At 33.6% G+C, this 13,453-nt stretch overlaps 1 protein-coding gene across 1 annotated transcript; it reads right to left on the reverse strand.

The window, feature by feature from the left end:
* Window positions 1-5,597: 5,597 nt before the first annotated feature.
* Window positions 5,598-6,803, reverse strand: LOC147409300 (LOB domain-containing protein 39-like). The gene is made up of 2 exons (XM_086427339.1): window positions 6,468-6,803; window positions 5,598-6,371 (listed from the first exon to the last, which is right to left on the reverse strand). Exons 1-2 carry the CDS (start codon window positions 6,649-6,651, stop codon window positions 5,878-5,880), a joined length of 678 nt encoding a protein of 225 aa, XP_086283465.1. The 5' UTR covers window positions 6,652-6,803; the 3' UTR covers window positions 5,598-5,877.
* Between the last annotated feature and the right edge of the window lie 6,650 nt (window positions 6,804-13,453).

Genomic DNA, 13,453 nt, shown 5'->3' on the forward strand with positions numbered 1-13,453 from the left:
TATGACATGTTAGACATCATGCCTACTTGATGATCAGGGTTCATGATTATTTTGGTTTTTTTTTTTTTTTTTTTTTTTTTATGCCAATCGTTTAGGTCTTTTGCCAAATATCATTGCAACTATTGAGGTCTGCAACATAAATTCAATTTCGTTTATCAATATTTTATTTTGACCTATAAATTATTTCACGAAAAGGTTTATAACATAATGTTAGATTTATATTGTTGGTGTGATCATTGGGATTCCTTATTTGATCATTGGATTTGTTAACAGATGATCTAACTTTTGAAAATTTTCTAAGAAAATGATTAATAAAATCAATTTGAACAAGAAGAAAAACACTTAACCAAAAACTATAAACAAATATCATTCTATGCACCCTGAGAGAGCTTCCACGCACCAAGGAGTTGTTACCCTGTACATAGGATGCATGACTTTTTGAAATGAGAGTCAAGATTTTCTGATTAGAAAATTTTCACTCGATCTCTATGCAACTGACGTGACAAAGGCACAAAATCATAGATCTTTTTCTTCGGAAAACACAAGGATAACAATCAACGGTTCTGTGCCCTTGCCACATCAGCCGAGTACAAACCGAGTGAAAATGTTCAACTCAAAAAATCATTAACGTTAAAATAAAGGAAAGGAAAAAAAAAACACTTGATTTTGATCTTGTAAACATAAACTTAAAATCCAACCATTGGGATTAAATTTACATGGTCTGAATCATTTGAAATTTGATGAGTCACAATTCCCAACTCTTAAATACACGATGTTGTGCCGTTAAGGGGTGGAACACACACCCAGCTAAGCTGTCCCGTATGCTAAAAACAACTTGATCGAATGATTCATTGAAGTAATATTTGCTAATTAAATGATTATGATCATTTGATTGAGTCAAGTTGATTACTCTTGATTTGATCTCATGCCTATCCTGTTTTTCTGTATGTACATACATACGTACATACATACATACATACATATATGTATGTATGTATGTAATGTATAAAGGAAAAAAGGTGTTGGTTGAATTAAAGTTTGATGAAGGGTTAGCCAATACAAAATCATATAAGTTGTAGATTCCCACTCATGAGTCATGAAAAGAAAAGGGGTGTGAAATTTTTAAATGTAGTATAGCATGAGCAAATGAAAATGGCATTTCCAACATTCAGAATCTCAAAAGCCAGCCAACAGGAAAAAGGTTATTAGCATGTAGTTTCAACTTTCAACTTAACCCCCCAAGTCCCAAGTTGCTCTCTCTCTCTCTCCAACCCAACCCCCCAAAAGTAACTATTTAACAATAAAGAAGGTCCACTACTAATTTATATTAAATAAAATAAAATAAATTAATGGAATCCAACCTAAGATGGATAATTTGCCTTCAAGTTGTTTTCTTGATCAAAACCCATCAAATTACTCAATTTCAATACCCAACAAAATAAATAAAAAAGAATTCTTTTTTTTTTGTGTGTGTGTATATACATTGTACCTTAGTGCACACAGGAGATAATTTTTTTTTTAAGTCCATGTTTTAAGAGATTAAGTTTTGAGATCGAATACTCTAATGCCCAGACTTGAAGTTGATTAGAAGATTTCAACCTGATTTCATATGATCCTCAAAATACCCCATACACCTTGAGATCTGTGTTATGAAGATAAGAATGATACGATCGTGGGGTGAAGCCCTAGTTAGCTCACAATTTAGCAACGTATAAACTTATGAAAATTTGCATATCTCTTGCTTCATCTCTCCTTCTTTTACAAAAGACTAATTGCACGTTAAATCATTAACTCTTACTAATCAAATTTAAGTTCTATATCCAAAATATCAACTCTCTCTGATCATATCCTTCATATTTTGTATATGTGTAATTCTTATTTTCATAAGCAAATGGATTTGTCATTCCTAAGTAGTAGGTGAAAACGGGTTTTGATCCAAGGTCATGATATCAACACTTGAAAATTTTATTCAACTTAGTAAGTTGTTTTTATATACATGAATGATGTTATTGTAGAGGATAATAACGGTACGTTATCTTAATCATACACCTGTGCAAGTCGGTTAAATGGTACATTGTATATGCGTAATTCTTATTTTCATAAGCAAATGGATTTGTCATTCCTAAGTAGTAGGTGAAAACGGGTTTTGATCCAAGGTCATGATATCAACACTTGAAAATTTTATTCAACTTAGTAAGCTGTTTTTATATATATGAATTATGTTATTGTAGAGGATAATAACGGTACGTTATCCTAATCATACACCTGTCCAAGTCGATTAAATGGTATATTGTATATGCTAATATATCCAATCCTACCTAGCAGTGGGATAGACCAAGGTAGAGATATCTAACCTGGCTGGTAGGATAGGACAGCATTAGTAGAGACATGGCCTGCCTGACAAGATAGGCTTGGTTTGAGTATCCGCGTAATATTGGGTTATGCGTATCAAGTCCAGAGATCTCGTAGGAGATCTCCTAAAAATCATGGATTCAATCTCAAAGATCCCAATTCCATTTAGGATTTTAATAATTAGGGGATTCTTCTTGATCACATCCCGATGGAAGGGAAAATCCTGATTTGCAGGAATGATCTATAAATAGAGTAATTAACAAAGGCTAAGAGATCTTTTGACTGTTTGAGGAGTGAGAGTTCTTATTGTTATTCTGTTGCAACTTTAACTTGAGCGTCAGAGAATTATTGGCAGGTACCACACCAGTGCTAATAGGAGGGACGAGGGAACAACTTCAGATCAGTAAGACAGAGTCTATCAAGGCATCACCATATTCTTCCTCTAGAGTTATAAATGTCAATTTCCTCGAGTCATATCAGAACACAATACTTTGATTATCAACTTCTTTTTGTCACATCTAAATCTTGCCATGATAGTGAGGCTCTTTCAACTTTAATTATGAGTAATCTTAGTTACTTTGTGTACGCGTGAATTTCCAGTGTTTAGGATACCTTACAATGAAAATAAGATCTAGTCCCAATCTCATAAAATGAAAATTAGGGATCTTGATATGACACGCGTACAGTAGAGATTATGGATTTATATCCTCATATAAGTGTACCACTCAAAGTTCGATCGAAACCATTCCAAGTCAAGTTGATTACAGTCTAAATCCAAGTCACATGTCTCAGGATCTAACTCTAGATATTGCCGATAAAAGAAGAAAGATGCTATTGACACATCAAATTTTACTAATATCACACCAATTCCTATGTAAATCACCAAAGAATTTTACATAGTTGGTGTGACGTTAGTAAAAGTAGGTGTGGCAATAGCAACCTACTAAAAGAACTATGCTTCAAAATGGGCATCAAGTATTGAGTACTTTCTCTCCAACAATAAATAGCTCATGAGCCATACGTATTATTTAGAGAGAGAGAGAGAGAGAGAGTGAGTGCAAGTGGGAGGGAGAGAAGACGTTAAGTGGGGTCCATCGGGTGCAAATGCGGCGAGACGCGGCCAAGAACAAATGGAGTGGATTGTGCTCCTTTCTTTTCACTCATTATTTTAATTATATTTATTACTTATTAAAAGTGTTGCTGATGTGGATCCCACCCTCTCAGGACGTCGTATAAAGGGTACTCTCCGCCGAATTCCATCGTGTCTGACATATACTTTTGACAACTATAAAAGTTTGACTCGACTCAGGAGTCGAGACAACTCGATCACTCACCAATCGATTTTAGCTAAGTCAAAATGTATTAAAATATTACCAAATATTTTAATTTTAAAAATTAAAATGAACCTTTTTTGTATAAGGGGACATCAACCAGATTTCTAAGAAATGTTCTTGATATATGTAAAAGAATGAGAAATTATTTATTTTTTATTTTTTTTAGATTTGTGAGATGATGAGAATGAATAATAAAATACTAGGTCTTCGTGCAAAACTTCTAATTTTAGTTTTGTAAAATTTATCAAAGTAATACAGTTTTCTTCAAATAAAATTGTGTATTTTTACTTATATATATATATATATATATATACTAGGTGTTGGTGCAAAACTTCTAATTTTAGTTTTGTAAAAAATTGCAACACGTGGCCCCTATGAGGATTCAAAGAAGCTCTTTTGCATAAGATAGGCTTCTTTTCAAGGGTGGAGCCAGGATTGTGCTCATGTGGGGGCAACCAAGAGTAGAAAAAAATAGTTGTTGAGGCAATTAAGAGTGGAAAAAAAAAATTGGGGACAATAATGGCAGATTTCTTTATCCGTCGTTAAAATTTGTTTCAATAGCAAATTAATCCATAGAATTTGAAAAATTTTGTGGGGAAAAGTGCCCCCACAACCCCCACTCTAAATCCACCCTTGCTTGTTTTAATATTTTTCTTTGAAGTTTTTTATTCATTTAATTGTTAGATTACGTGTTTAATTATATTTATAAGGTATAAAAAAATTTAATCTGACATAGAAAAATATGTACAATCTCTTTAATGAGATTTCTCAATATCCAAAAATGATACTAGGCAAAGCAGCCCAGAGCTAGAATGGGAGCAACCCTAACGAACAAGCTAGAAGGGAGCAACCATGGCGGACCAACTTCATCTTCTAGACAAGTAGTCATCCCATTCACCCATTTACCCTAAGAAAGTACTTGGTGTTTCTTATTTCACCCACTTCCTTGTAGGAAAAATGGTTAATAAATCAAAGGGTTAGTCATAGCAACTCACCAAACCTAATAGAATCACTCGATTAAGACTTCGACACATATCCACCTAACACATGTCAAGCTTAGAATGGGAGATTATGATAGGATCAATGTAACTATAAAAAAGGAATCAAAGAATGCCAAAGATACGCAATTTTTTCTCTAAGTCTTTGAGATTTTATCTGACTTAAGTACATATTTATGAACGGATAGGGATAGAGATTTTTTTTTCCATAACCAACCTAACAAGAGAGGATTAGGATGTGACCAACATAAGAACCAATTTTTGCACCCAAGTCATCTTCTTCTTATTACTCGGAGTGAATGTTATCGTTCTAAAGTTAGGATCCTGATATCCAACTTATCATAATAGATTTGTACATTAAAATATTTTACTTTCATGCCTTGAAAAGAGAGATCAATTTTCTCAAAGTATTATATTTTCCAAATTAATTTTTTATTTATTAAAATAACTTCATCAGTTTTAAAAGACATAAAATTACGAGTTTTTGAGTCAACAAATAAATTTACTACCAAGTCGACTCAACTCAGCCCAGTTCTGAAACTATGGTCCAACACATAAGCCCAGCCCCACACCCCACTCTGCAGGACTACAAGCCATAACCAATAGGAGAAGTGTGGGTCCCACACTTGACCAATCCCCACCCACAGAACCTCAAGGCCCAGATGGGCGATTCCTTCTCCACCTTAACACGCCTCTTTCCCTACCCCAAAAGCCGTCTCTCTCTCTCTCTCTCTCTCTCTCTTAATGGTTTTTGGATTTAACTATAGAAATAGTTTCCCCAAATTACAGAAGAATTGCAGACATATGATATAAATCACATTTAGGATAACTTTACTCGAACTGTATTAACTTGAGATTCGGTTCTTAATTTTCTCAAATCGAAAAAAACGTGGAAAAATTGTGGAAGAAGAAGTAGATTAATTAACACTTTTATTCATCACTGATACTCTCTCCATAATTAGCAAAGATAGTTTTCACTAACCGACATACTCATCTTTCACTCTTATCAAATAGAGAGAAATCATAGGCCGGAGATCAACTGAAACCCCAATAATAATAAAAACTCTCGCCGGATTCAAATACCGGGAAAAAACAAGAAAACTACACTAGAGATCAAGAAGTTTTCGATTAATTGTGAACAAACACTCACAATCAGAGCTTCTGATCACCGAAAAGTTCATTAATCTCTCTACTTATACGAACAGATTCAGAAGCTTTCGATCTCCACTCGTGCGATCTAAGACAGTAGCACCACCGCTGTCTATGCTTGTCGTTACCGATTCCTCAGAATTCATTGAAGGTGTCGCCGGACGTAGTTTCTCTGTCCGAAGATTCATCGTCATCATCGTTCCTCCTCCACCAGTAGAGATCTTCTTTGAAAATCCAGGCGTTAAGCACAGATCAAGATCGCTCGATTGCAATTTCTCCACGTCATCAAATAACTTCCTCTTCGACGCCTTTGATTTGAAATACGGATCTCGTGACTTTTCCACCGATCCTTCATCAGAATCCGGAGTTAACATTCCGTCAAGAACATCCGACATCGGCCGCAAAGTTCCGCCTCGGAGTACTGTCTCCACAGCCGCCTGACACACGTGCCAATTCCCCGTCCAAAGAAGCCCTACTGCACCACTCACAGTGTTCACCGTACGGCCACACGCTTCAAACAACAGAGACTGAAACAAAGCTAAAATAAACAAACAAACGATCCGATTTAGGTTTTCAGATTCATCCAAAAAAGAAAAAAATTGAAGAAAAACTCAAAAGTAGAATTTCCTCTTACCAGGTCTCTGGCTTTCCGGTACGGCGGAGATGAACGACATGAGACCGGCACGGCCGAAAAACTTAGCTACAAAGACTGTAGCGTGGCCTTGAGCTTCAGGACTGTCGATCCACTGCAAACATGGCCGCAAAATGCAAGATTCGCTGCATCCTTTCCGAAGAACTCGACATCCGTTGCAACTCATCTTGAGATCTTGTCTTGTTCGTCAGATTTCCCGATCATAAACGCCGGATTCCGGCGAAAATATAAATATAAATTCCTTGGAGAGGAAGATAAGAGAGAAGAGAGATAGATAAGGAAATTGTAAATTTGTAGTAGAAAATAGAAGTAAGTTTTGGATGAGCGCTTGAATTGGATATATAGGTAAGAAAAGTATTGAGGGTTAATTTAACTTTATTTAACTAACTATGGTTAAAAGTGGGAGGGGTTGAGTTTAGTTTCCAAAGTCTTGGGCGTGAGCGGCTCCGTGTTTCCGCGAACGGTTGTGTCTCCACCGTTGGATTTTGATTCTTTGCGTGGATTACGAGATAAAGAAGCTTTTTGCATTTTTTTTGTACTCTTGTAAGATGCCGTATGTCGTGTTGTATGTTCTTTCTAAGGTGTCCGAATTTCGTATCCTACGGTCTATTATTTAGAGACTGTAGATCATGATCTCTTTTTGTAGACACGTGTCCGACTGTAGAAATTATAGATTGTTGCACCTAAAATATAAGTTTGATTGGTGGTTTCTACACCGTTTGATTAGAAAATAGAAAAAGATTTGTGATGCATGAGAAGCTTATGGATAGAATTCGCTACACTCCTAAACATAAAAATTTTGATGTCAAATTCATAATATCTTGTCACAATTGGATCTTTTGTGGAATTTTACAAAAACATTCAACCTCATTTGTGGTTTAATTTTTGTTGTTGTTGATTCTTAATTAATAATTTGATCAAAGATGGTTTGAACATTGTAAAATTAATGGTCCCAATTAAATATACAGTAATGCATTTTTAAGAGGAGTGCAAATTATAAAGAAAATTTGTGCAAATCCCATTTTTTTAAGGAAAATTATTTAAAGGAATCTGGTGGAGGGACTCTTTTCTAAATAATCCTTAAGTTTTGAGTGATTTTTTAATAGTTCATTTAATAAAATTTTCTTTTCTTAACTGTCCCTAAACCTCATCTCCCACATTTTTCATGATTGAGTGTCCCAACCATTCGAACTCATCGTTTTCATCAAATTTTTTTTTTTCGTATGTTTGATATCTTAATTAAGTTTCGGAGACCCCATTCTGTCAGAAAAGATTTAAGAAGGAAGAATAAATTATTTTCAATGGGATTTTTCAAATATTTTAAATATGTATGTAAAAAACTATGATTTTTTCATTTTCTTTTTTCATAGTTTTTGGATTTTTTAATTGATCAAGAATGATTCCTTTGGGTTGATATCATATAAATAAGTTGTCATCTCAAGTTTTTAGTCGATTTTACCATGTATTTTAGTAGAAAAAACTCGAAGATTGAAAATGGGTGGGTTTTACCAGCGTCAAATTCACCATTTTTTATTTAATAAGTGGTGAATTCAATAGTAGTGAGTTTGACAGTAAAAATTGTGAATTCGACACTAAATAAAAAAACGTCAAGTTCGTCAATAAATAAAAAGTGGTGAACTCAACAGTTAAAAAAAAAAAAGTGGTGAGTTCATTAATAATGAGGGACTATTAAGAAATAAAAAGTTTATCAAATGTCCTATCAAACTACTGTGCAAAACTTAGGGACCATTTAGAAATAAATCCCCCCCTCGAAGTCCATTAAGTAATTTTCCTTCTTTTTATTCAAGGATCCCGCATCAAAATACTTTTGTTATATATAATTCTTTTTGGATAATAAATTTTAATTTTAATTTTAAAATATTAGATTTAAAAAAAAAAAAAAAATTCTTGCTACTACACAATATCGACTAGTCTAATTAAAGCATAACCATCTTTAACAGTCGAAATATAATAAAGAAAACCAATTGGCGATGAAACACTATATTACCATATTTCTTTTGGATGGTAAAATAAAAAAGTACATGAATAGGATGATTAAGATAAATCTATCAATTTGATTTATCAATTAAAGAAAGTGTAATGATTTTATAACACCCCCTCCGACACCCATCACAGAATCATAGATCATTTACCTCAAGATACGCATAATCATAAATCTTTTTCTCGTGTATCCCGAGGCAAATTATCAATGGTTCTATGATAGGGGTGTAAGGGGGGCATGTGTCAGAGGGGGGGTGTCCAATTATCATGACTCTTAAAGAAATGGTCCTATAACCCTATTGATGTTCTATTTTAATGACTCAATAGCAGACTAAACATAGGAATCTGCTAAATGTTATTCTCATCACAAAAGGAGAAAATAAAAAGAATAATCTTTAAAATTTCATGGTTGCATTATGATGCTCCTTGTCTCTTAATTATATCATTAGACGCTTATCATTATGAGATACTCTTTAAAATTTCATCTCGAGGCAATTTTTTGATCTGGAAAAAAAAAAAAAAAAACCAAAGTAGCGTCAGTTGAAATATTCTGGGAGAATCTGAAATATTTCTGAAACATTAGTATTTTGGGGCAAATGTATTGTTTTGGTTTCAACCAAAATCAAAATATTTTGTCAAAATTTATGAAATATAACTAAACTTTAAATCATCATTATAATTAAGTAAAGATTTCTCATGCATAGTAAAACCAATTGACCATCGAGCCCAAGTACTCAGGAATTAGGCATAGAAAAATTCATGATGAACAAGCTAGAACCCAACCAAAGTTGACTAGAGCTCACTTTACAATCTAAAAAGAATGCTTCAAAGTTACGAAGGCATGCTTGATTACAAGGGGTGGATTTACAGGGGATAATTGCCCCCACAAGAACTTTCAAAGTCTAAGGATGTATGGGTTATTGTGACAATAAGTCCAACGGTAGATGAAAAAATCTACCACTATTGCCCTTATAATTATTATCTGATCTTATTTTATTTTTTATTTTCACTTACCCCACAAAAATTCAATTTCACTCTTAATTGCCCCCCACACAAAAAAATTCACTCTAAATTACCCCCATGTATGCAAAATCCTGACTTCCACCCTGCTTGATTACTTATATTGACCCTTAAAGCATAGTTTAGTCTTCTAATAAAATCGGAAGAAAAATCAAATTATTCTTTTCTAATAGTTGTATTAAGGTGAGAGCATGTATAACCCATGAATTTGTTGAATAATGGTATTGAATCCATTTTTTAATATATATATATATTTTTAGTAATAAAATTTTAAAATAATGTAAGAAAATTTAAGCCTTAAATTTGTTATTAACTTTAAACAAGCCAAAAAAACCCAATTAATTTGTACCATACAAACAAATTTAGTCGGCTATCTCTAGACTTTACCACCTCGCCAAGTTCTTAACATTGACTTAAGACTAATCATAATCTAACTCACTTTTTTGTATGTTCTCTGACCTGGCAGTTCATAGAATCGTAAATCTTTTCCCTTATGTATCTCAAAGCAAAGGATCTACAGCTCTACGACGACTCTTGACTTAATGCGGTCTGATTTCAATTCAAGCCAATCAAAATAATTCCTCCAAACTACTCCACATTGACCCACATCAATTAATATAATTAATTTATATGTAAAAAAAAATGAATTAATAGATTATTATATAATGCTACAATCACATTTTTACATCAACTAATAATAAATACTAACATTCTTAAAAAATCATTAAAAATTAAAATATACATATACATATCGAAACCAATGGTTTGACTCCCGATCTGACTCAGTTGATAAATATATTAGGGTCAGCCGAGTTTTAAAATCATGATTATAAGAATGTTTGGAGGGTGTGGTCCTCACAATTCATATTAAAAGATAAAAAACATGTTTAAAATAATATTTTTTAAAAATTATTTAAATTTAAATGGCATTGTAACGAGAGGTAGGCGTGGCGTCTTTATCCTCAGCAAACAAACAATGAACCTATCCACAAAGTTTGGGTTGTCATAATGTGTACGAGAGATGTTGGTTTCTTGATGTTTGACATTTCGGTCTGTGATAAAGAAAGAGATAAGGAAGGAGTCTTAGATTCATGGAAGAAAAAGCTTTGAAAGGTACAAAAAAATATTTCTCAAATTGTACAACCAAGACCTTAGAATTAAGTGCCAGTTGTGGATATTTATTTATTTAAAAACATTAGATATGGGTCATCAGTTTGGTGGCCAATTTCAATTTATTACCTACGTTTCACTAATTGGTCCCAAATTGGGATCATTGTCAATATTTAGGACCAATTTAATGATAAAATAATCTCATTTCTTGTCATGAAATCGTGCTCGTTGCGAAGCTAAATTGCATGATACTTTTAAGTTTATAGAACTGACACTCACGATATACACATGTTATAGATAAGAGGCATAATGATGGATAAATGTCTTAAATGTGAGTTAATGAAGTAACGTAAAGAACAAAAACAATCGCACAAACACAAAAATTTACGTGATTCGATTAGAGATCCTTTTCTCAATAAACCTATTTTTTGGATCAATTTGAATCCAAAACTCTAATATCATCGTCCAAAGATTTATCAACTAAGCTAACTAACATCTACTTTCAAAATCCTTCTTCACTTATTAATAAATGGATCAAGCCCAACAAAAAATCTAAATGTATATGCATGGATAGAGGTAGATGAGGATGGAAACCTTAGATCTAGATGCATGTGACTATATACATGACGTGATATAGTGCGATAAATAGGATTTGCTATCAAATCGGATTGGATTAGAACGACCTAATGTTGAGTCTTTTAATCTATACATTTGTTAAATTTGATACACTCTATAATTCTATAAATTTTAGTGTAAAATAAGAAATTAAAAATCGAATTCCCATACTTTACACTGATGTCGATAACTTTTGAGACTACAATAATTAGAATATGGAGGACACCAAGAGTAAAAACACAGGAGTGCCAAGTTCAAAAATGTCGTAGGACCAAGAGCATCTCTGGACCTTGTATAGATCAAAATTTGCTTTGCGTCGAGCGCTACCCGAGCCCCTGTGTCTGATCCATCATGGACCCAAGCATTCCATGTCCTACCCATTCATAAACATCACTAGATTTTTTCCAAGCTTAATTAAATGGAAACCCATCCCACTTGAAAACCCATACATTAAGCTAAAACCAAGTCCCATATTAATGGAACCTAAAATTTGATCTGATCAATTAGGCTCATCAACATCTTAATCAAACTAGTACTCTTTCCAGACAAAACAAATTTAAAAAAAAATGATAGTCTATAGTGTTTAAACAAATTAATTTTGCTACAATAACAGTTTTTCAAAACGTAGAATAGGGTTTTATGTCATATATGAAAATAGAAGTCGACAAAATATATTCATATGTTTCTTTGTTTATGGAGTCAGGTTTCGACATACTGGGAGTAATTAAGACTCAAGTAAGAATCGGCTCTGGAATTGTCTTATCGAGATTTTATAGTGAACACACCCATATTTGTTTTGATTATTAGGGTTTCGTATCATCTTCAAATGATTCAATGAAACATTCCAATTTTGGTCTTGAAAAATTCAATATTTTGGAAATGTTACCGATTCCCCCATGATGTTCCAGTAGAAACCATTACATTTTTTGTCCTAATTGAAACATGGCCTCAATCTAAAATTCTAGACCTTGGAAACAAGCATTGCCATTGGCAAAAATCCCCAACACAGCAAAGTACAAAAGAGCAAGACACAATGCATTTGAGTATTTTTCGTCACTTCTTTAAATTAAAATAAAAACTTCAATGGTTATAAATCATTCAACCAAGTTCATACAATCTTCTATTTCAATAGAGTATTAACTTCACATGAGGAGATTGCGTACTTTGACCTTCATTTGCCTCCTTTTAATAGAGGATCGTGGTGTGTTGACATGGGTGATAATTGTTATATTGCCAATGCCATGTTCGGGAATCACATGGTCATGAGTTACTACATATTTAGTATCACATGTGAGTAAAATGTGCGGAAACTCTCCCACCTTCAATCAACTCTAGCGGACACAATCTTCTTTGGCAGTTAAATGCAATCCTGAGACTTGAGGACCCCTTTTTGATGAACTCAAGAATGATTCATTTTCATTAACGTGTAGATTCAAGCATTTTCAACAAGAGAGAAAGGGTACTCGATTGATTTCCTATGGGTTCTTTCCCATGGAATAAGCATGAGTTGCCAAGAATTGTATTGTAGACATAAATAGAGTGGAATCATACTCTTGGGATTTTCACATTGTTGTTGTACCCTAACAAGCGCATTTGAGGAAATATAAGAATAACCTCACTAGGATATAAAATAAAGTCACTTGACATGCGAGTAGGTACTTGAGCATTAACAACTTAGATCAATAATGGCATCAATGATAGAGGTTACTTTAATGCAAGTTGAAGATTATAAAACAAGAAAAATGCCAAAATGATATGAATCAAAGATAGTAAGAAAATATTTGAATTTAAATTATCTCGAAAACCGATATAGCTATAAATAGAGTTAAATGCTGCAACATAACTAATGTTACCAATCCCAAACAAATGGAAATGATGATATATTAATATTTTGGAAATCGAGGTGTGTGGTCCTCGTGGAGCACTTGACCACCCCTTGGGCACATCCCTCCCCTCACATGTACATGGTAATCCCTGGAATAAATTTTTGAGTGAGGACTCTAAGGGGTGATTTGAACTCAAGACCTCAGCTTCCTAAAGTGTGGTCATAGTCATCTCACCAACGCCTTGGGGGTTAGATGATGATGATATTAGGCCATCATTAAGACAACGATTCGGACCGATCTGAAAAATTCGATTATTCATGTATTTTGGATCGGATTAGTTCGGACTGGTTTAGACATTGGGTATATTCCGGATCATTGCCAGCCCTATGTGCAGAC

Source organism: Akebia trifoliata, chromosome 2, assembly GCF_017979445.1.
Source record: "Akebia trifoliata isolate Shusen 1 chromosome 2, ASM1797944v1, whole genome shotgun sequence".
Lineage (NCBI taxonomy): Eukaryota > Viridiplantae > Streptophyta > Magnoliopsida > Ranunculales > Lardizabalaceae > Akebia > Akebia trifoliata.